The sequence below is a fragment of the Gossypium hirsutum genome, chromosome D02, assembly GCF_007990345.1.
Source record: "Gossypium hirsutum isolate 1008001.06 chromosome D02, Gossypium_hirsutum_v2.1, whole genome shotgun sequence".
NCBI classification, from domain to species: domain Eukaryota; kingdom Viridiplantae; phylum Streptophyta; class Magnoliopsida; order Malvales; family Malvaceae; genus Gossypium; species Gossypium hirsutum.
This window is the reverse complement of record NC_053438.1, coordinates 60,491,131-60,516,829: the sequence shown is the minus strand read 5'-3', so window position 1 is coordinate 60,516,829 and position 25,699 is coordinate 60,491,131. Positions and strand designations below refer to the sequence as shown.

Sequence of the window (25,699 nt, the reverse complement as noted above, 5' to 3'; positions counted from 1 at the left end):
TATAATTTTTTAAAAAAATAGAATAATATAAGAGTATTAATCAAAAATCTGTCGGTTGAGTCTCAACTTAAGTAATATTGTGTTATTATAACAATTAAAAGGACAAAATTTTAAATGTATTTAAATCGATTTTTTCTTTAATTTAAGAATTGGAAAGGGTTGTAGAGACCTTGTAGGTAAGATTTTACAATGGAGTACTAAAGACATACTAGTAGAAAGTTTTTTTTTGTTTTTTTCATTAGAGACACAAATCATAAAACCTAATTACCCAATTGTCTCCCAAACTGCCCATATGCTTAACTGAAACCAAATGTCTATCCCAACAATTTTTCTTTTCTTTTTTAAAGAAAATTTTATATGGAACATAAAATGAACAAGAAGTTACAATTATGTTTTTCATTTGCAGTTGAATATAAAATTGCTGAGAAATGAGTAAAATGGAAGTTTGTTTAGTTTTCATCTTCCATTGAAAACCCCACTGAAAACTTGGCTACTCCCTCCCAGTGAGGCCTCCCACTCCACCGACGACATCACGATTTTAGAAAGCGTTAATACAACATCTCTCATTTCTGGTCTGTTTACTGCCTCATCACTCAAGCACCACTCTGCTAGTTCTGCCATCTGCAATGCATCATCCAATATATATATATATATATATGAAATGAAATATTAACCAAATTTTTTGAAGAAAAAAAATGCATGTTATGATTGTTGTAGGAAGTTAGGGTTATATTTGTATACCTTGTATACATCCTCCATAGGATAGCTTCCTCTAAGACTTCCATCTATCACTTCTTCTAAAGCTGATTCTGGGTTTTCTTCTTCGAAAACGTTGTTCACCTTACCACAATGAAATGAAGCAAACACGTTCAGCTTAACAGATGCCAATCTTCATTCATCTGTTATATCGAATTATATATCAATTTACTTACGACTGTTATCAGTGATCTCATTTTGTTCGGCTCCTTGTTATCACGGACCAGTGCTCGTTGGCCTGTTATCAGCTCCGCCAGCACCACCCCGAATGCAAACACATCGGTTTTCGGTGTCACTTGCAACTCCATCACCGATCTTTCCAATATAACCATATAAATCATCCCCAAAAAAAAATGTCAATCTGGGGAAAGATTTTTGTAAGAAACAAAACAATATTTCATTAGTAATTTTGTAGCAAGTTAAAAACTTACTCAGGGGGCAAGTAACCTGGAGTTCCAACCAATCGTGTAGCTAGTAGATCTTCTTCATTTGTTCTCTCGACAAGCTTTGCTAATCCGAAATCGGCAACCTAATGGAATTGTATTCCATTCATAGTCTTAAGAAGACTAGCCTATATATATGTCTATTAGTTTATATAATGTAGCGGAGTTCATTTTAGTACCTTTGCTCGTAGACCCTTGTCAAGCAGTATGTTACTTGTCTTGATATCCCTATGCACATACCGTGCTTTTGTGTGGTCGTGAATGTATTCGATGCCTTTGGCAGCATCAAGTGCGATTTGCGCTCTCGCAGTCCAAGAGAGCGGCTGGTGACCTTTCAATAACGGCTCATGGAGATGGTCATTGAGTGATCCATTCTGGACATACTCATAAACCAAGTAGAGATGGTCATCTCCACTAGCAAATCCCAAGAGCTCAACCTGCAAGTAACCAAAAATGTATTTTCCCTTCTATTAGCAAACATGATGCTTCCTGTTTTGACACCAAACAAAGAGTTAATGTTTGGTAAAACTTACAACATTTATGTGATGGACCTTGCATAAGACCTTGAGTTCAGCAAAGAACTCTTTGGATTTGCTGGATTTCATCTTCTTTACCGCAACCTCCTGAAAGTGCAAAAAGATTTAAGTCGTTTCCATGAAGCATTTTTTTTGGTTAAAAGTACTATCAAGACAAATAGAAAAATTAGCAAAGAAAACTGGTACCTTTGCTCCTAGTATTCCATGATACACATAACCATATCCACCAGTTCCGATTTTCTTAGTTTCATCAAAATTATCTGTAGCTTCCTCAATCTCCTCCAGGCTATATATCATTGGTCTATCTGATTCAAAAGCTGTTACATCTGAATATGCAAATGCAGTATAGATGAGTTAATTACTTTCCTCCTATCCGGAAGGGGATTACTCTAGTTGTCTTTTAGTCATGCTGACCTTCTATGTTGTCCTTGTAGAGAAACGAGTTCTGCAATGAAAATGCTCTGGCACTTATGCTTTTGGATACTGGTTTAGGATCTTCCTCACTCATTTGTTGTGCTTTTCTCCTTACAAGAATGATCAGCAATGCAATCATTGAAAATAATGTCACTGCCGATAATATGACAATAATAATTGTCCATTTAATTCCCCCCTCTGATAATCGACGGCAAAAACAAGCAAAAAATTAAAAGTAAAACTTTAGTACAAAACAATTAACATTTGGATTTGCTAAAAGAAAAAGCAGTCCGAAATGAAAAAGAAGAATGATCTTGAATTGAAACACCACTCACTTCTCTTTGGCACTGCTGGAATTCTATCTTTAGCCATAGGCACATATAGAACCCAACCACTATTTATAAAGTCGGGGTTACTCGTCAGATTTCTGTTCAAGCTTTGTATATCATTTATGCTGGTTGATAGCTGGGTAGCCATACTTGACAAAGAATCGCCCTGCTGAACTGTATAAGTAACTACGGTTGTGGACTGACTTTCTAAGCATCCGCATATCAGATGCATTGTTACCTTGCTTCCAGTAGGAAAATTATTTTCTTCTCCTCCTACTTCAAGAGCTTGTCCATTGTAAAAACGAGCTGAAACATTCCTAAACGTGTCCCCTTCTTTCACAGTATAGTATACATCATAGAAGTACGCTTGGGTGCCGTTATCGGTGTCTCCGCAAGAACAGGGGACTGGTATAAGGTAATCCTTGTTATTACCATGGGAAATGGGGCGGAAAGTGGAAGGATCAACAGAGTAGTAGGAAGCGATTTCGACTTCATCTAGACCAGTATTGGTGTGGTATAACAAGGCATCACATTTCTGGATTTCCTGTGAGCAAGGAAAAGGGTACATATCATCGGCTTTACAAATTCTAACAAGTAGAGTTACCAATAAAGGGAGGGTAAGGCAAGCAAGGAGATGATGCGAAAGTGAAACCATGGTTATGAGCATGGGAGATTCCTTTTCTTGTTTTTGCAATGAAGAGAGAAGAGTAGATGAAACCATGAAAATGGAAGAGCTAGAATTACGGTCTTTGTTTTTGTTTCTGTCTGCACATGTTTGCTGGCTCATTGGGTATTGTTCGAAAGTTTCCAAGTGGAATGCCCTCTAATTTTCTTATTAAAAAACATGAAGCTTAAGGTTCTTTTGAAACGACAAATTTGCTATTTGTGAACCCACAGTATTGTCATGGATTTATCATTTAGCGGGTTCTCGTCGATGCTTACAATATACACTTCTGGGCAACGGTTCATCTAAGCAAGTTAGACTTGGTAATTTATGTATCGTTTATATGTTTTTTAAGGGTAAACTACACTATTAGCCACCCAACAATGGATAAATTTGCTTTTGATAACTTAACTAAAAAAGTTGCAATTTAATCATTAATATTTTTGAAATTATTTTTTTTACTTATGGTTAATGGTTAATGGTGGCACTTTTTTCGTTGGCATAATAATAATTTTAATCTTTAGTTTTTATATATTTTTTTTGTCAATTTGACCTTGACTAAAATTGTTATTATACTAATTAAAAAGTGCCTCCGTTAGTCACTCAACACTCGAGTGACTAAAAAAACAATTTTGAATACATTAGTAATCAAATAGTAACTTTTTTAGTTAAATGATCAAAACGAAAATTTACCCATATTTGAATGACTAATAATGTAGTTTACAATTATTTTATACTATATTTCTATTTTTTTATACTTGTATATTGTAGTTCTATCATATTAAGTTATTTAATGGTATCGTGTTCAACAATGTTATCTAAGGCCAATGCAATGGAGAAGATAACGCTTGCTCTTGGCTTAAATACATTGCATGCTGTAATACGTTTTTGTTTGGATTCAATGATGTGTTTTTTCATAAAGTTTTTAATTGAGTTTATTTCAATTTATAAATCATTATTTTTTTTACAAAATAAGATTATTATGAGAGTGTCTTTATTTTTATTTTTTATAAATTAATAAAAATTTATTTATGATAATATTTGAATTAAGAATATCATAAATATTAAAGATTTAAAATTATCATTGCAACTAAAACATTATTTTTTCATATGAATTTTAATAAATATAAGTTTTGCATAATATTTTGGAATGTAACATAATCTAATTTTTATGGAATGTAAAACCACCTCATATAAATAAGCTGAGGTTTATATTTATATTAGCATCACTATTATTTTATTGGACGTGACTTTTTTAAACTAAGCTAAGAGAAACCGAGTTGGAGTACATTGGTTAAGTCGCCTTCCATAGACATGTCTGTTTCCTGGTTAGCAACAGAATATTTTATTCTGGTGGTTGAGTGTTCCCAGTTGTTCAATTTTATAGTTTGAAATGAGGTCAAATACTGTACTTAAGGAATTAGCAGCAATGGAACATTGATGACATTTCCAACAACAAGGGTATGAACCTTGTATCTTTTTTAAATAAAAGTACATTCATATCTGATATATACTTGTGTATGACACTGATTCTAAATCTAACTAAAATCCAAGCTAGTAAGGAGAAATTTTTCGGTCTTACATTAATTACTATGGTTTTAAAATTTTACTAGCAGTTCTATTTCCAAACTTCCATGCTCTAACAGCCTTCGGAAACCCTCTATTAGAATTTACTTGCAGTCTTATCTTGCTAGCTATAGCAAACACAAGGAAAACAAAAGCACCATCAAATCGGAGTACTGAGCATGTAACAACTACTTGATATAATTAAGCCATTAACCATGTATGTACATGTAGACTTGCATATTTACTAGCCGGCTTAAGCATAGAGTTTGAAACTCAGAAGAGGCTTTTATTAATCACCCAAAATGATAGGAAGAAAAATGCGACAATTGGTAAAATAAGAATTACTTAATAACTTCACGTTCATGGCATATTCCGTCGTGTATGTATTTAGGTGCTATCTATTCATGGCATATTCTATTCACGCTGCCAACGAAAAATGGCATAAATTTATTTCTCAAACGGTCAGACCTTCCGATAAGTGGAAAGATTTGGACTCGGTTAAGGTGCTATCTACGTCATAAGTTATTTTACTGAAGAATTGCCGTTTCAGTGGGGCTTTTCCTTAGCAATAGCCTAAACAGAGTCCGTGTGGAATTTCAATTTGACTTCTGGGTTTGAGAGAGCGTAGAACTTGTAAATCAGCAGCCGGTTGCGCTAACTTACAAGGCTGTTCTAAAGTTAAGCTAATTTATAAACTAATTTTCCCATTTACAACAGAAAATAGAAGGGATTGAGAAATAGTAGCATCATCACTTAATAAAAGGAAAAACAGACAAGCATTCAATGTTATGAGTTCCTCTACATGTTGGAAAGCTCAAGCAGATAAGGTAACTTACAGCAGCATGTCAGCTCCAACTTCACTGATAATTTTCTCTACTTTAGTCAACATATCTGTAAAAATAATCTCTAGAAAATTAGCAAATGGAACAGTAAGGCGTATCAAACAATTTTTTCCTAGCGAAATGTTTATATGGTCTAATGGAGACAGAGCCCCCATTCAAACATAGATTGCAGGCTTGGAAAAATTCAAGTGAAATAGAAATAAAAGGTACCTCGGAAGGAAGAATCTTCCATGTATCTCTGTGAAAAAACAGAACTACCAATGAAAGAACAGTCTCGTAGAGATTTTAGAAAAAAGTTGCAGTTTCAGAAATGATACGTGCCAAGCAATGCAGTAATAAAGTACTCCTTTGCCTTCTAAATACTGGAAGTAATAACTAAAATATAGATAAATAGTTTGAAATCATTACCACAATTTGGGATTTGAGATCAACTTCCTGAGACACTGTTGGTTGATTAGCAGCTATATCATTCAAGGACATGTGTTATGAACTCAGTTACTGGATATCGCTACCTATATTTAGGTCAAGAAATCTACCTTTTTCAGCGGTAGGACAGCAATTGGTCAGTAATGATGAGAAACTGGGGGGCAAGGGTGGAAAAATGTCTTCCGCATTGTTATTAAGCATCTCATCTTGATCAAATGACTGCTGTCTAATTTCATAGCTCAAGCCGGGAGACATTTGTGGAGTGTACGAACCATCAGGATTCAAATCACTCAACTCCTGATTGGCTCTGCAGACATTGAGTTAAGTCATTAGTTCATTGATATTGTCCAGTGGTTTATCTGCTGAAAGAAACAAACTGGTAAGAGTATCATTTCACTTTTCATATCTACCTAGAAGGAAGACCATTACTAGATATAAAATCTGATTGTGGTGAAGAGTCAGAACCAAAATCTGGGTTTAAAGGTTCAGTTTCAGCGTCACCCTGGAACTCCTCCTGAGAAAAGAGACAAACTGATAGTTCCAAGTTTGATATATATATATATATATAAGAGATTCCCAGCAGCAGACCAAAGCTATTGGATAGTTATTACAAGAAATAAACAGTTTCTATGGTCGTATCGCCACCTTCACAGCATTCATGAATGATTCTGATTCATGATGTGTAGAAAATCGCAAAGCAAACTTCTGGATCTGCAAAAATATAGGTAGAACCCCATGAGTTTGCTGCATGGAAGAAATACACTAAAGTTTGTTTAGGCAGTCTTTAAAGGAAAAGTAACAATTGATATTGCTTAGATATCATGGACATTCATGATAAAGTTGTTTTTTTCCTTAAGCTAAAATATCTTTATCATGTGTAGACTCCATTGTGGCAGATCTGATCTTCAATAAGTGGCTCTAGAATGAAAAACAATAGGAAAGTCCGTACACATTTTTGTTTTGGATAACCTTTTTCTCCTACACCATTGTGTGATGAAGTTTCCATATTCTGCAAGTTCACTTTACAAATAGGTAAAGACCTTTACTATTTTGCTCCTACGAATTCAAACACTTTCAACGGTAGCCATGAAATCTCTTAAGCAAGAGCAAAGGAAATATACTCGAGGATACTTGCCAGTTTCGGCTTCAGTTAGACCATGAAATGCAAAAATCTGCTCATCCTTGTAATAGGCTTACCTGATCAGCACAGTCTTTGTAGCTTACAAATACAGCTCTGCTGCCCCTAGCAGGAATTTCAGGGATGCATTGGATCTGAGGCCAAGAGACGTGCAACTTGGAAATGTAGTGCTCTTCCTGCTCCAAATAACAGAATACAATTTCCTTATAACAGTAGAACACAATTTTAGACGCAAATTCAAATGAAATAAGATCATGAATTAATGAGCTAAGCAAACCGCCAATCTGTTAACAAAAAAGAAAAGAAAAAAATATGCAACTTGAGCTGGTAATTTGAGATCAAATCAAGTCAAATACAACCAGAAAGTAGACTTGGATATGCTTTCATCTGCATATTTTATGCATTCGTTATACATCGTAAATGAGAACTTTGGAAATGAAAAGAATCAACAAGTGAATATGCATGACACAATATCCTTGAAACTCCACAAAATTGATCCAAGAAAAAACGAGGATATAAATTCAAACTTGAGCTCGAAAAATATAAAGATTGAGATTCGAGAGCAATTATTATTCTGGCTATGAGAAATTAACAATCAACACGCTTCCGAACCTGGATTCGTTCTCCTTTGCTTAACACTCGATTTGTTACTGGTAAAATGAAAGTTCCCTTTCCTCATTGTTTTAATGATCAATCAAACGGAATTAATAAACTGCTTAAGAGATTGATCAAATAAGGCAAACTGCTAGCGAGATTCTAATTTGCTAAACACTCATTTATTGCCGATAAAATGAAAAACCGTTTTGTTTATTATTTTAACGATCAAAAACGAAATTGAAAATCAGCTTAAAAGATTGATCACATAAATCAATTTATAGCTTGCGAGATTCCAAAACAATCGAAACTATGATCTAGAAGAATCAGTAACGAACAACTCACAAGGATCTTCCCGCCCAGACAAATGGAGAGGATGGTTTCGGAGCTGGAAAGATCACTGATGATCTGCAGAGAAGCGGCTGGAGAAGAAGTGGCGATCCAGTTGCCACTAGACGCGCGACCGCGTCGGCTCTTAGGTACGAGGGAGGGACAGGTGGAAGGTAAAGATGGATAGACTATGAAACGAGCGAAATGAACTTGCCATTGGCCTTTAATGGTGTACACTGGCTTCTCGTTCTCAGGGCGATCAGTTTCTACGACTGCTAAACATCCCGCCATTTTTCTCACTTCTTAAACTTCTGTGTGTGCGTGTGTTTTTTTTTAGTGGAATTTTGAAAATGGGAAAGACCATGTATAAATGTTTTGCTTTATATACAATAAAATCTCAAACTAACACTTCATTTTCAAAATTTGAGATTTAAAAGAAAAATTAAATTCAAAAATTAGATTTGATAAAAATATTAAGCTCATTTAAAATATGGATTAATTTCCGGTCTTATCTATTTTTGTAAGTTTGTAATGATTTATATTATGTTTTTTATACATTATGTAATTTATAACACATAACTATTATAATGTAAACATTAAAAAGTGTTAAAGATTATTATATATAAAATGTTAATAAATAAAAATAGTAAATATTAAATATTAAATTTAAAATAATATAATATAATATAATTTAAAAATAATATAAATGAATTTGGATAAAATTTTAAACTTATATTTTTAATCGAGTTGGACTTAGACAATTATAAAATGTGTTAATATATTGCTTAGACCCAGCTCAAGCCATGAACATCTCTACTTTCAAAATAAATCAATTTGTTTTTTTTTAATGCAAATGTTAGATTGAAACATTAATTTTTAATGAGCGAGATAATCTATATATACTTCATGCTAATATTGTATTATTTATATTACATGTCACATCAATAAATTATTAAAAAATTTTAAAACAAAAAATATATAAAAGTTTATAAAAATTAAAAAAAATTAGTATATAGTACAGATGTTACTATGCAAACTATCATGTTTAAAATTTTAATTTTTTAAGTTGGTATTTTTGTTAGAAAAACATTAACTCTTTTTGAAATGTTGATGGTCAAAATCAACCCCTTTTAAAAGGTTGACAGACACATTTAGCTCAAAAAAAATAAAGATTAAATTAATACAAATATAAACATTAAGGACTAAATTTATTATTGCTTCTTTATTTAAATATTCAAATTTTAAAGTATATAAAGGTTTTATTGCAATTAAAAAAAGCATATCAACAATAAAGGCAGAGTGAAATGAAAAAATACTATCCAAAGATGATGGCAGTATTCCTGAATATGAGCTTTCCAACAACGACGTGAATAATTACACAAACATATAAGTTAATAATTTGCCCATTATGACAATTATTAAATAATTGTGTGAATTTAAATATGACCCCTATTTCAGTGTTATAAATTTGCCCATTGTGACAATTATCAAATAATTGTGAAAAATATGTTAATAATTTTTATGCTAAAACCTGTATAACATTTCAAATTCAATTAAGGAATACAAGTGTAACACCTTAAAACTAAATCGGTCATTAGGTCCGAGCTACAAGATGTCATATCCGTTACCGAAACAACTACAATCAATTATACGCAATGCAACCATTTATACACGCAAATAAGTATATTACGCATTCATAATATGTTACACAATCATTTCTGATTCTTATACGAGCTTACGAAAGCTCTTTTGTTAACTCGTGGTTGAATTAGGATCACATTATAAAGTTTTCAATTTATCGGGTTGACATCATGACTTCAGGGATTCCTTGTCGTGGCACAACTCACTAACTTGATCTCGTCACAACGTGACCGTCTGTTTTCTAAGTGGTCCAAATGGTACCTAATCAAAACATTCATCCAATTCAATAAGCATACCAAACCAACCAATTCAACATTCTAACCATTTTCATATGCTAAATTACATGTTGTTGCATCAATATTACCTATAGATAACACATTCAACATATGAAATTTTCATCATTCCATAATCCTAACCATTTCAATAATATTCTTATGTTTCATTCTAATTCACTACCATTCATATATACATAATTCAAGTAACATAGCTATTAACCTTCAGGTTTTTTTTCCATTTATAGCACAAAACTGACTCAATCTAGGTACATACCAAACATTAAAATGAAAAGGGACTATACAAACATTACTGAATCAAGGACTGTTGGCTGGATGCTGAATCGTGTCTCGAGACTTCGAGACCCACCTAAGCCTGCATACAAAATAAACAAACTGTACGCTGAGCAATAAAGCTCGGTGGTACTTTCATGATTCAAGTAACAAATAAGCATACTCAATATAGAAATTCAATCAATATATGTCACAATTCAACCAAATAAATTTTCATATTCAATACTCAAATATCATACTTTTACTCCATTTCAATTGATGATTAAACTAGCAGTGGTACTTTTATGATTCAAGTCACAAATAAGCATACTTAATATAGAAATTCAATCAATATATGCCACAATTCAACCAGATCACTTTGCATATTCAATACTCAAATATCATACTTTTACACCGTTTCAATTGATTATCAAAATAGAATTTTATATCATGCATTCTAATGACAAAGATGCAATCATTTCCATTTCCAATTCATATATTCATGTATGCATCAATATGACATTTAATCTCACTTTCATCAAAAGTTATTTATTCATTCATTTTATGATTCAATTCTCTTTCTCGAGTCTATTGACTTATTCAAATTTGATTCGGCCTCTAAGGCTTGTTTTAACTGGTTCGCATGGTCTTTCACATGTTGCCATTTTACACATATCACATTTATGCAATCATACTATTTCAATCACTTCCATCTCATTTACCATATTACCAATTCATATTTTTATAACCCTATTATCTAGACACAAACTTAAAATGAATACAAGTATCTAATACCCTGCCACCCTGGGTTGCCTGACAACGATAGTTTCTAGTCATTGTCTTGACCCTATGGCATGCCAACTATATTCGACCATGTCTGAACAACTAATAGGGTAATCAATGTTCCAATTACATTATATAACCAATTTGCATATCATCATTATCAAATCACATATATAAAACCAATACCACATAACATAGTTCAAACCATTTTCATATCACATATCATGGATAAATTAAATCATGCTACTTTCTATTTTATTCAACTCAATCCACTAGCTTGATATTCAATATCAATTACAATAAATCAATTCATACGACCATTATAGACTCACCTTGATACTCAATCATGCATTCAGTATATATATGCATATAAATATAATGATCTCGAATCATAAAAGTATAAACTAAAATCTCACTTTACTCGTCGACGACTCTCACTTTTCGTTTCCCTCACGACGGCTTGACTTCGTCTTTAGCTACATACATTAATACGAAATATAAGCAATATCAATTTTCATCCAATTCACATTTAAATAAAAGTCTAGCGTATTTTTCATTTCATTCAATTTAGTCCCTAAACTAAGGAGATGCATATCTTTTTATATATAGCTTCGAATCAAAATCTGATTTCACATTATTTCATTAAGGGCCCTATATTTTCTATTCCTAACATAATTTTGTAATAGGTTTTTAATGTATTCAATTTTGTCCCTAATGTTACAAATTTAACAACCAAGCTTATTAAGCTTTACAATTTAGTCCTTATCGTAATCTAACCTTAATTTCTATCAATTTCAAGCCTAATTCATCAATTTCTCAACAACGGTAACTTGCTAAATTTTCAAATTTTGAAAAAATTGATACATGGGCTAGCTAAATCAAGCCATCATATCATAAATCTATAAAATTCAAAGAAAAATGGCTTAGGGACTTACTTGCAATAGTAGCCGAATGCTTAAGAATTTCAAAGCTTTTCTTTCTTTGGTTTTAATGGTGGACGGTGATGGAGGATGAAGATGATAGTTTTCATCCACTAATTTTTCTTTTATACTTAGGTTGGATTATAATTAATCTTAGCTAATTAGATTAGTCTTAGTTTAATTTGAGAGGTCACATGATTGCATCATGAGGAGTAGATATTCTTTTATGTGGAAATTTGTTGCTAAGGTTTGGCCTTTACTACGAGATAACATGATTTGGTCAGTGGGTGATGGGCGTACCATTTGTTGTTGGAAGGATGCTTGGGTTCCCAACATGGGACCTTTAATCAATCACGTTCCAAGTCACGCAAACATCATTTTTTATTCCAAAGTGAATGAGATGATATTGGAAAACGACAAGTGGAATGTAACAACCCGATTTTCAGTGGTGTCAGAAATAGTGGTTCGAGGCCACCAAATCCAACGAGTAAGTTCGTAAACATTATTATTTAATATTTACGAGTCAAATATGGTTTAAAAAGATTTTTGAATGGGTAATTTATGTTTTATAATGAATTATTAGGTTCGAGTGGTAAAATCCTAGGTCAAGTGGTTTTAGAAAATGAGGTATCAAGACCTCGTTTCTATAAATCGAGCCATAAATATTTTTATAAATATTTACAGAGTGACATTAAGGTAGTATTAAAGTTTCGTTGAAAAAATTTTAACGTTTCGATAGTTAATTAATTAAAAATGACTAAATTGTAAAAGATGTAAAATTTAATCACTATTTGATTAAATGGGTAATTGATAAAGGAAAATGGACTTAAATAGTAATTAAACCATGGTCAAAGTTTCCAAGCGGTGGTGTTATGATTGATTCCACTAGCTTTTGGATTAATTGTTCTTTTAGTCCTAATAAGTTTGGGATTAAATTGTAAATAAGTTTATTTAGTTAGAATTTAATTAAATTGAAGGACCAATTGTGAAATTAAACCTTCCTTTGATGGTAATCGTGCCATATGTTTATGAAATGGACAAATATGGGCATAGATTTGGTGTTTTAAATTAATTATTAACCAAGGGTAATATGGTAATTTAATGAATTAAATTAAAATAAGTAAAATAAAAAGGAAAAAAGATATTTTTGTACTTATCATCTTCTCCAAACCACTGAAACACCATGGAAAGAAGACATAAGGTTTGCCCATGCTTTAATTCATGCATAGTAAGCCATCTTTCACCTGTTTCCTTTAATTTTTATGTTTTTAAGATCGTTGCAACTAGGTCCAGCTATCTCATACCTTCGATTTTGAAACTGTTAAAGATTTTGGATGTTTCCATTGATGAATATATATGATTTTTCCTGCTAAATGATGAAATTGAGATATTAGTTGTTATTTAAAAGTATTTTGTTAAGTGATTTTGATGAATTTTTCGATTAGGGATTAATTTGTTAAATTAATAAAAGTACAATGATTTAATGTGAAATTGTTGCATAAACGAGATTTTTTGAATATCATGAACATTCAGTTATCTTGGGCCTGTATTAAAAATGGTTGATTTGCATGTTTTAGGCTCAGGGACTAAATTGAATAAAAGTAAAATTTTAAGGGTAATTTTGTAAAAAAATGTCAAAAAGTGATCAAATTACATGAAATGAATTTTTTTATTGTCTAAATTAATATATTGAATAAAATTATTAATTTAGATCAAGATTGGGTGGAGAATCGAGGAAAATGGAAAATTACCAAAATACCCCTAAATCTTGCTATTTCTGCAATTTATCCAAGTAAGTTCGTACGGTTAAATTTTAATATTTATATTTATTTAATGAATGGTATTATGTATTTATTATATTGTTTAAAATTGAATTATTGTTGAAGTTATAATTTGAATTGAATATTCGATTGAATGGAATGCGAGATTTGAGTACAATCGTTATGTGGCGCATGACGGCATTGGAGGAAAATGGCGGCAAATTACCCAAGTAAACTGAGGTTCAGCATTTGTTGCGAACTCTTGTGTTTTACTTTATGTTCAGCTCTTATGAGCTTCTGTTTAACTCATATGAGTTTCCGTTCAACTCTTTTGAGCTTTTGTTCAACTCTTATGAGTTTTCATTCAGCTCTTATGAGCTTCCGTTCAACTCTTATGAGTTTTTGTTCAGATCTTTCGAGCTTCTGTTAAACCCTTATGGGTTTTTGTTTAGCTCTCATGAGCTTCTGTTCAGCTTTCGGTCTTCTGTTAACGATGTACTCAAATCCGTAAGTCGTTCTTCGAAAGGTAAAATATTTGGAGTAGTCTTGGATGATATATGTATATGCAGAAATGGTGAGAGAATGATATGTATCATGATATATAAATCAATATCTTGATATGTTGATACATGGAAATTATGTAAGTTGAGACGAGTAATAAACTCAAGTGTGACATGTTGAGATAATAAGGTTATTGATGTTGAAATTATATGAAATATGTTCAAGTACGCTAACAAGTGTTGTTGTTTGATGCTTAGGCAAGTGCCAAGCTATTGGTTGAATGGTAATATGTTCAATTATAAAATGCATTGAAATGGTAAGTGCTCAAATGAAAATACACTTGTGCTTATGAAAGAGCGGTAAGTTTTAAGTTATACAATTTCTTATGAAATGGCTTATTATGTGATTAATTTGAAAAGGGCTATGTTTGCATGCACTAGCTTGTGGCTATGGTGGTATGATATGCTTAAGACTTGTGTGTTATGTATATGGAATGGGTGTGGTAAGTAAAGAAATACAAGTGTGAATAAAGAAATTTGGAAGGTTTAAAGTTATTTAAAACCCTGCTATGCTAAGGATGATATGTATAAATGATGATGTGAATTTATTCACCTTGTGAGTTTTTGAATATAGCTTCACAAATCTTGCAGTATCGATACTAGATTGTTCTTGATATGTGTAACTTTCATAATGAAATGGATTGATATGATTAAAGCTTATACAAGCTTTCTAAGCATTCATTGCTTAAGTATGATATTTTCATCAAACAAAGCATAATACTTTAAATCCAATCCATGAAACTTCATAGAGATTTCATTAAAACATAGTCTAATCATCAGATTTTTTTGTACATGTCCTTTTCAAAGTAAATTTAGGTGTCATCCCCATGAGTCATGCATAATATAGAATAAAGTAGTCATCTCACAATAGTAGCAACACTCTAGTGTAATCCTTCAAATAAGTCTTCCTTCAGTCAGCAAGTTTGAGCAGGAAAAGGTAACAGAGTAAGTTCATAAGTTCCAATGAGATCATAAATAAGGATTCTATTTGTACAACAGAATCTTTCAAAGGGTTTGCACATTTGCACGAAGTAAGCCTAATGATGTATACAGAACTCAGACAGACACAGTATGCCAACTTACTTATAACATAAGCGTATATTGTACGCTAACTTACTTATAACTCAAACAATCCATTTTCATGCCAGCCACGTACCCAGATTTCAAAGTCAGATACATAACATACAGTCTAATTCATATGCATTCTCCGTCTTAACTCCTCATATCTTTTTCATTCAGTAAAGCCTATTTTATCGTGATTTGTCAATCTGGTTTACAATATAGCTGCCTTACTAGAGGCTACACAAACATATCTCATCATCTTCATTTCCACATATCAGTTCATATCAGAAGCATATGGTAGTGGCTTAAACATGAAAAATTACCCATACTCCATATCGCCGACATACTGAACTCAACTAATAATTCTAGACAACCACTATCCACACATACACTTTTCATCCTTTACAGAGAAATTTTTTTTACCTTTTATAAATAATGAACTAAAGAAAATCACAACATGTGAAAGTAAGAAAGAATTCACCAGAAACTTTAGCAAAATCTACAAGGCAGGTCCTTACCTTTATCATTTGGACCTTCAGTAGCTTCTTGAGCTAAAAAAATAAGGATAATGAAGCATATCAGATTACTGATATATCAAATCTGAACATGCACGCAAAAATAAACAATACCATCTAGAACTAGGAAGTTTCCTTATTCACACACCATTCTAACATATATGTATGCAGAATTAAAAACACATAATAACTTTGAGGTTAAACTAGGGTTCATCAATAATTACCAGTGAACTGGTACAAACGTATAAGTTAGTTGAATACAACAAACCTAACTTCGAAGAGGTTTACTAGACTTAGGTTTTCAGAGAGTTCAAAGAAATTCAAGAAGAAAGAAGAAAACAAAGAAGATGCAAAGACTTTTAGAGAACTTATCCTATACTTATATACTTAGGGCTAGTTTGGATGGGCGGTGTGTTTACTTCCGGTGAGGTTAAAAACAGCGGTGGCGGTGAGATTAGTTACTGTAGCGGTGAGATTGGGCACTGTAGCAGTGAGATTAGAAATAATGGTTGAGTGTGTGTTTGGATTCAAACGCAGCTGTAGCGGTGAGGTGATAATGAAAAATGACTATTAAGGACATCAGATTAGAATTGATATATAAAAGAAGTTATTTAAATTATTTTACTTTTTTAAAATTATTAAAATATGCAAATTCATTTAATAAAATATTAAAATGTATCTTCCAATATTTTAATGAATTATATAATTAATTTAAATTAATTATTAGATAAAATGATAATTATTTTTAATTTTTTATAGTTATAATTAAATTTTTTTATAACAATGATAAATATTATTTTCACAAATAATAACATTATACTTGGATCTAATTTTGAAGTATCTAAACGGATGATTTTTAATAAAAAAAAATAGTAACATAAGACATAACAAGTTTCATTATTACTAGAAATTAGGTTATGATACAAAATGTGTTTACAAATATTGATTCATTAAACTAGTTGCAATGGTTTCCCTTAACATTGTAATTTCAAGGTCACTTTCTCTGTTAGAAGAACTCGATTCACCTCTGTCAAACTGGCTTGAAGAGACTGGCATGTCCAGTATATTCTCAAATTCTCGAAAATCCTCATCATTTGACCAAGCATGTCTTCGAATGTAATTATGCAAACCCATTGTTGCAATAACTATTAAAACTTGCTTGTCAAATGAATAACTTGGAATATCTATTAATATTGGACATTTTTTTCCACACTCCAAATGTTCGTTCAATCACAGAGCGTAACGAAGAATGGGCATGATTAAAGATTTCTTTTTTTTCCAGATACTTGATGATTACCTCGACAAAAATCAGGTAAATGATATCGTTCCCCCCTATATGGACCTAGAAAACCTGCCATTTGTGGATATCCGGAATCCACAAGATAATATTTTCCTGCAAAAAAAGTAAAACATAATATCAAGTTTAAAAATAAATTAAAAATTTTAATATTTTTTATGTAAAAAGTAATTAAAAAATTAAAGTTCGACCTGGTGGAGGGTGTGGAAACTTCAACTCTTGCTTTCTAAGTGCTTGCAAAAAAATTCTACTATCATGTGCTGTTCCTTCCCAACCAGGAATTGCAAAAATAAAGCACATGTTGAAGTCACAAGCTGCCATAATATATAATAGAAGTTATTTAAATGACTATTAAGGACATCAGATTAGAATTGATATATAATAGAAGTTATTTAAATTATTTTACTTTTTTAAAATTATTAAAATATACAAATTCATTTAATAAAATATTAAAATGTATCTTCCAATATTTTAATGAATTATATAATTAATTCAAATTAATTATTAGATAAAATGAAAATTATTTTTAATTTTTTATAGTTATAATTAAATTTTTTTTATAACAATGATAAATATTATTTTCACAAATAATAACATTATACTTGGATCTAATTTTGAAGTATCTAAACGGATGATTTTTAATAAAAAAAAATATAGTAACATAAGACATAACAAGTTTCATTATTACTAGAAATTAGGTTATGATACAAAATGTGTTTACAAATATTGATTCATTAAACTAGTTGCAATGGTTTCCCTTAACATTGTAATTTCAAGGTCACTTTCTCTGTTAGAAGAACTCGATTCACCTCTGTCAAACTGGCTTGAAGAGACTGACATGTCCGGTATATTCTCAAATTCTCGAAAATCCTCATCATTTGACCAAGCATGTCTTCGAATGTAATTATGCAAAACCATTGTTGCAATAACTATTAAAACTTGCTTGTCAAATGAATAACTTGGAATATCTCTTAATATTGGCCATTTTTTTTCCACACTCCAAATGTTCGTTCAATCACAGAGCGTAACGAAGAATGGGCATGATTAAAGATTTCTTTTTTTTTCCAGATACTTGATGATTACCTCGACGAAAATCAGGTAAATGATATCGTTCCCCCCTATATGGACCTAGAAAACCTGCCATTTGTGGATATCCGGAATCCACAAGATAATATTTTCCTGCAAAAAAAGTAAAACATAATATCAAGTTTAAAAATAAATTAAAAATTTTAATATTTTTTATGTAAAAAGTAATTAAAAATTAAAGTTCGACCTGGTGGAGGGTGTGGAAACTTCAACTCTTGCTTTCTAAGTGCTTGCAAAAAAATTCTACTATCATGTGCTATTCCTTCCCAACCAGGAAATGCAAAAATAAAGCACATGTTGAAGTCACAAGCTGCCATAATATTTTGAGTTGGTTCACCTTTCCGTCCGATATAAGGTATTTGAGAAGAAGGCGAAATGCATGCTTTTATGTGTGTTCCATCTATAGCCCCAATACAATCCTTTAAAATAAATACAAGTAATGAGATAAAAGTTAGAAATAATTTATGTTTTAAAAAAATAAAGATTGTGTAAATTTTACCTTAAAGTGAGGCCAATATCTTGTATCATGTCGAATATGGTTCGGTACTTCCTCGAATTGACCTTCAATGGGTTTAATCGTGTCTATTCCAATTCGAGCAAATATATGCAACATATCAGTAAAAATTCGACTAACAGTTTCCCCAGATCGTTGAAATCGCTCTGTTGCATTTGAATTTGATTCTCTATTTCCAAGAATGTACAATGATAATGCTAACTTCTCCATCGCCGATACTTTCCCATTCTTTAAGCCATAATTTGTTTGCAAATCATGCAACAATCTGTGAAATATATTTTTTGGCATCCTAAAACTAATCATGCAACGATCATCGTGCCCATTTAATACTTCGTCCACCCACATTTGACCAGTATAATTTGAATCCATACGCGGTTGCATAGTGAAATAAGTTTCATGGTGTACCAATACACTGCTTAACACATATTCTTCCTCATTATGACAATTGTTGTGCTCAACTTGGGTAACAATTGTGGCTATTCTTCGTTGAGCTTCTTCACTTAATTCAGAGGTATCATAATTCATATCAAAACTATTATACATATTGTTAGATTCATCCATAACCTGAAAAAGTAATCAAATGAAAATAAATCCTTTAAAATCTCGTGACATTCTATACAACACAGAAACTTGATTAAAAGCATAACATAAAAATACCAAACATAAAAAGTAGCATACATTAGTTTTACATATAAAAAAGTAGTATAGTTATATTACAATAATATTTCTAAGGAGCTGATGGTGGAGGTGGTTGATGGTATGGTTGGAAGGGAAATGAGTATGTTGCTACCAAGGATGAAAATGATGCAATTGGATTTTGTTCAGCATACTCACGTCGAAGCCACCAAACCCTATCATCTGGATCTAAGTTCAAAAACATTTCTCGTTTCACATGTATTTGGAACATTTTGGTGGCAAAATAGTACAGTTCATCTCTTTTTGGAATTTCATCTCCCAAAGACGCAAAGCATCCATTACATTTGAAATAGTATATTGAGAGTGAGGAAAAATAATTTCATTCACTGACTTCCTTGGACTAGCCATACTCTCACACAATTTCTCAATCTGAGTAGTTAATGTATTTCTTGATGATTTTCTACTTGAACTTGATTTTTTCCCTTACCGTGTACAGCCCCAAGTGTTTGCTTTCTTCGATTAGGGATTTCATGAGAAGGGTTTGATGGTACCTCATCAGGGGGAATACCTTCATTCTCGTTACTATGTTCATCTGAATCACCAAATCCCTCATAAGGTGCATCATCTCCCATAGGAACCCCACTTGGAAGAACACCAGACGAAGGTGCCCATGCATTCTCTCCGGTGGCTACAATGCCACCAAACATTTGCCACATTAACTCATTCAATCGTGGCTCAATTCCTTTCTTCTTAAATCCTTTAAAATCAGGATTTTCCTACATAAAATGCTAAATGTTAAATGTTATACTAAGATTTTTATAATTGTAAATTATTAATTTCAATAAACTTTATGCATTAAAATAATGATAAAGTGAACACTAACCTGTATTTTTGTAGCCCACCATTCTTCAGTAGCATCGACCGTCTTTTTAGTTGGACACCATCCAATACATGTAGATTCCTTAAGCAACTCCCTCCATAACCTCCATTCCTTTTTTAATGTATCTCACTTATTTTTCAATTGAGGTTTTCCATAATTTCTTTGTGTTTTTGCTTGAAAAAGAGCAATGACATTTTCCCATCCTTTTGAGTTTAGATGAGTTGTCGGTCTATTACCAGCATTGACTTCATTCACGCAAAGTTCACAAAATATCAATGTCAGCTCATCATCCCAAACAGCTTTTGTTGCTAAGCTACTATCTCCTTCCACAAAATTTCGTGTCTTTACCATCTATTGTCATTGATATAATTCAGTCAATGTGCTAGCATTCACCAAGAAGCATAGAGAACATACATAGTCTATAAGTTATTTTAGACGTCTCCCAATGCTAATCTTTATCTAGCCACACCCAAAAAAAACTGGTGTAACACCCCTTACCCGAGACCGTTGCCGGAATCGAGCACAAGGCATTACTTAGCTTATCTTACTAATTTGGGGCATAAAAATTTGTTTTGAAAATTAATTTCACTGTTTACAGTAATTTGCCCAATTGCGCAGCAGTTACTAAATTGATTATAACTTGAGCTACGGGACTTGAAATTTAATTATGTAAATTTTCCCTGAAACTAGACTCATATATATTTCTACCATAAAATTTTCAGAATTTTTGGTTTGGCGAATTAGTACATTTTATTAGTTAAAGTCTCCCATGTTTCTTCACTCGACTGTCCTGACCTCTTGCCACTAAAAATAAATTCTCATTATAGGATTTTAATATGATATTAAAACTTGTTTCTACAGAAAACAGACTCAATAAGGATTCTATACATATAAACTACAACTAATAACTATTTTTATACTATTTTTAGTGATTTTCTAAACTCAGAACAGGGGATTCTAAAAACAGTTCTGATCCTGTCTCACTAAAATTCACATATCTTAAATATAAATTTCTTTTTGCTAAACCGTTATTTTTCTATAAAAATAGACTCAATAATATTTCATTTCATATATCATTCACCCTCTAATTCATTTTATACTATCCTAGGTGATTTTTCAAATTCACGTCACTGTTGCTGCCTGAATTCTGTTTCGTTTGCTCTCTGTTTCTTCTTTCTTTCCCCTGCTTCGAATACTTCTGTGTTTCTTTTTCGTTTTACTTTCTTTTGTTTTATATATATATAATATAATATATTAAAAATAATATAATAATATATATTAACTAAAATATCTTTAATATTATCCTATTAACAAATGCTAATTTTTTTATCTATTTTAGAATGATTTGACAAAAACTATAAATTAAAATACTCAAATAAATTTTCTTCTAAAGTTGGAGGACTAAAAAGGTTATTATGCTGAAAAAATAATAAAACAGATAAACGTGTGGAATTTGACTCGGCGGAGCCACCGAGGGGAGAAAAAAAAGGAAGAAAAGCTCTTAAGGTTCTGCCCAATGACGCATATTTCTCCTTTCATTGCCTTTAGGTTCTGCTATACCAAGGTTGGTGGCAAAAGTAAAGGGACCAAAAACAAGTCCAAGGTGAGCTTTTTACTCAATTTTGTCATTACCAGTGGAATCTGAAATTTCATTTTTTGGTTATAGTTCGGGTTTGTCTACAATGGAATAAATCTGAGTTCTTTGTTGTTTAAAAAATGTTAAAAATTTGACGCTTTATAATTTATATCACTCTCATTTGGTTTCTGTTCTTTAATGAGTGTTAAGTGTTTGATTGCTTGTGTTTCATACTTCTCCGAGCTCTACTTTTCAATGTAAAATTGTTGCGAAGAAGAACGATAGGAATGTATATGAGAAGCTAATAATCTCTTCCCTTGATCAGGCTGAGATTTTAAGACAAAAAAGATATTGCAGGAATATGTTCTTCGTGTGATAATTGTGGGGACTAATTGTTGGATATTGGCAAACATAGTTGTTTCTTCTTTGAATTTTTGACTTTTTGTTTGAATTCTTTATTGTTAGTAAGTTAAGCCATCTCTCTCATATTTACAAATGGCAAAAAAAAGGGAAAGAACACTGATGTGGTCATCATCATGTTTCAAATGTCACAAATTTGTCAAACAATGGACTTTGGTCATTCAGTGTCTTCTTCTACAATAGGAAACTTATTAGGTAATAAAAGAATATGCATAATGTAATCTTAGAATTGTATTGATGCTTATTGCGTGTCCCTTGATGGAGTTAGTCGTTTGATTTCTAGTTCCTATTGATGGAGTTAGTCGTTTGATGGTGGTTTGTAGTATGTTAGAAGAGCGATAACTAGTTTTCATTCAATTGTGGTATGTTTTATCCTTAAACTAGTTTTCATTCAATTGTGGTTTGTAGTATGGGGGCAGTTCACTCCTCAAAACTTTTGTAATGTTATATTTTCAGATGCTCATTTAGTTTCTTCTTCTACAATAGGAAACTAAAGCGTGTAGTTAGTTTAAGCTTTTGCTGCTTAAGGTGGGTCGAATTGTGTTCTGTGATACTTATAGTTGTGTAACTTGTGTTAGGCATGAAGACATATAGCAAACCTGCTAAACTTGTTCATATTACTACAAGCTTTTGTTGTTTCGTTTGTTTAGTTGTGCTTTGTTTTGTTTTTGATATTTTTAGTTTTTGAGGGTTTGAGACATGAATACAGCATTGCTGGAGACATGAATATGGATGGTATTATTACTGATTTGTTTTTTTATTTTATCAGGTTTCTTTCATTAGATAATAATGTTTTAATTATGTTGATTTATATAGGTTAGAAGGGAGAAAATCAGTGAAAGAATGAAGTATCTGCAAGATTTAGTACCAGGATGTAACAAAATCACAGACAAAGCTGATCTGCTAAATGAAATCATCAATTATGTTCAATCTCTTCAACGGCAAGTAGAGGTAAAAAAAATAATGGAGAAATAACATATGGATTTGTGTTTAAAGGAAAAACAGAAACTACTTTCATACAATTCAAACACATATATAGAGTAGAAAAAGAAGGGTTTTCACTTACAGATCAAAGTTGAGAACAAGATTGATAGGATGAGTAGAAAAATATAGCTTCTTTGAGAGAGTTTGCTCTGCTGTTACGGTGGAGTTTTGTTACTGTCAATTGAAGAGCAGGGTTTTTTGCATTTTGGGAATGAAATTAACTTAATTTCTAAGGATAAAATGGTAAAATAATAAATAAAAGTAAGGCTATTTTGGTCTATTATAATGTCAACTGCACTGAAAGCCTCTAACTGCTGCTATTTGCTCCGGCTGAAAATCAGCTGATCAATGTGGTTGAAAAGCAACCTCACTGCACTGACAGCCTCAACCAAACACAAATGCAGTGAGTTTGGCACCACCTTTTCCTTTCAAACGTGCCTCACTGCCGTTTTACTTCAATCCAAAGGAGCCCTTAATCACAGAGACAAAGATTAGTGAAAGAATCAGATAATCCCACTAACACTCTTGATTTTCGTGATTAGGTGCGCTTATCATAATTTAAGTCTTTTTGTATATAGTACCCTAGTTCCATTCTAATTAAATCTCAACGTAACTAACTAAATTACCTTACTAAAAAAATAAACAAATCTTAACAACTACGAACTTGATGAGTTCGCCATAGCATCTGGAGTGGTGTATTCTTAACAGAAGGATTTGCCAAACCATAGATCCCGCCAAAACAAAGAGTTTGACAAGTGGAGTAATACACACAATTATATACTTAGCTGAACTAAACACTTACTCTTATCTATCCTTATTTAACCAACTATAAGCCAAACAATAATCAAATATAGAGACTTTGTCAAGCGGACTGTTACAAACATAATATTACAACATAGTTACTAAAACACAAATATAATATTGAATTTTTAGACATAGTAATTATGATAGAGTAACAAAGTTATTAGTTTCTTACTTCAAACAACATAGTTTACAAAATTGATTATCCAAACTACGATCTAGCAACTACGAACTTTGATTGTGAAAAACACTAAATTATATTGTAAAGAGCAAACTCTTCTCAAGTAAGCAAAATATTATATTTTCTATTGTGAAGTTGAATCACAAATCATCTTTAATTTATAGGCAACTACTATCATCGAGTCTAAAACATAAATTAAAATGTTGGGAACGACCGGATAATCTAGCCAAGCAGGATCCGTGGAGTATGTGAAAAATGCTTCTAACTAGAAGAAATTTATTGAAACAATTGATGAATTATTTCAATTGCGCGTTTTCCTCTAGAGGTTAAGACTGCTAGAAATCATAGGATAAATAAATAAACTCTTCTAATTAGAAGCGATTTATTGAAAATTTTCTAAGAGTAGCTTTTTCAATTTAACTATACAGATAAAACTAACTACAATCTAATAATCTAAAATTTGTTACAGGTTGGATCCAAAAGTCTATATTTAAACGGAAAAAGAAAAAAAACTAACAAGCAACCTACGTGATGCAACGTTTTTGCACCACACAAGTTGGCCCATCAACAAAATCGAGCCATTTACCTAAATAAAAACTTAATCATCTTATTTCCCCAAATTTTCCCCCTAAATGTGATATTCATAAAAAATCCATATATAGATTTAAGAGAGAGTAGTCGGTTTTTTTTTATTAAACCAATTGACCATAAGCTACAAAAGTCAACTAGATTGAATTAGAGTTCTAGAATCGACGTAATCGAACCGACTTTAGGTCGGTTAGTTTTGTTGGTTAACCGACTTTATTTTAGGCTTGAATAATATTTATTTTTTATAAAAATTATAAATATATTTTAAAAAATTAAAATATATATTAAATTAAGTCAATTTTTTCGGTCAAATTAGATTGAAAATTCAAAAATCATTAACTAGCAAAAATAACCAATAAAACTAAACCTGTAACATCTCGTCAATGGCGTCAAAATGGTGGTTTCAAAATCCCATTTCTGATGATTGACCCCTTAAAATATTATTATTTAATATTTACAAGGTTACCATGAAGTTTAATTAGAATTTGGTTCTTTAATTTTGTTCGTTGGATAGTTAATTAATGTATAAATGTAATGACCCTAAAGTCAGCGATGTTGAAAGATGAGATATCAGGATTTTGTTTATGTAAATTGAGCTTGTAAATATTTTTATTAAATATTTACTTAGTTATTAAATAGGTTAATTGAATTTTGAATAAGTAATTTTGTCGAATTAGTGACTAATTAAGGTACAAGGACTAAATCGTAAAAGTGGGAAAAGTTAATCGCTATTGATTTTTATTTGTTAAAAGGGTTAAATAATATTATACAAAGGGTCAAAGTGGAAATTAGGCCATTTTAAGTAATAGTGGATTTTCTTTAGTAAATAATATTAAATTATAATAAAATTATAACTAAAAGAATATAATAAGTTTTATAATAAAAGTTAGAAAGTCATTTTCCTTCTTTAAT

At 31.5% G+C, this 25,699-nt stretch overlaps 2 protein-coding genes and 1 long non-coding RNA gene across 3 annotated transcripts; 1 reads left to right on the top strand and 2 right to left on the bottom strand.

The window, feature by feature from the left end:
* Positions 1-217: 217 nt before the first annotated feature.
* On the bottom strand, positions 218-3,265 carry LOC107908263 (lysM domain receptor-like kinase 3). The gene is made up of 9 exons (XM_016835491.2): positions 2,485-3,265; positions 2,150-2,347; positions 1,922-2,061; positions 1,733-1,822; positions 1,379-1,636; positions 1,188-1,285; positions 933-1,071; positions 742-840; positions 218-621 (listed from the first exon to the last, which is right to left on the bottom strand). Exons 1-9 carry the CDS (start codon positions 3,263-3,265, stop codon positions 457-459), a joined length of 1,968 nt encoding a protein of 655 aa, XP_016690980.2. The 3' UTR covers positions 218-456.
* A 2,173-nt stretch (positions 3,266-5,438) lies between these two features.
* Positions 5,439-8,365, bottom strand: LOC107908264 (protein POOR HOMOLOGOUS SYNAPSIS 1). Its single transcript, XM_016835493.2, has 8 exons — positions 8,054-8,365; positions 7,174-7,290; positions 6,622-6,687; positions 6,387-6,490; positions 6,087-6,283; positions 5,959-6,011; positions 5,761-5,788; positions 5,439-5,599 (listed from the first exon to the last, which is right to left on the bottom strand). Exons 1-8 carry the CDS (start codon positions 8,327-8,329, stop codon positions 5,541-5,543), a joined length of 900 nt encoding a protein of 299 aa, XP_016690982.2. The 5' UTR covers positions 8,330-8,365; the 3' UTR covers positions 5,439-5,540.
* Positions 8,366-22,809: 14,444 nt separating this feature from the next.
* LOC107908266 (uncharacterized) lies at positions 22,810-23,298 on the top strand. The gene is made up of 2 exons (XR_001686946.2): positions 22,810-22,968; positions 23,050-23,298. It is a non-coding gene; the product is annotated as an uncharacterized lncRNA (long non-coding RNA).
* Positions 23,299-25,699: the final 2,401 nt, after the last annotated feature.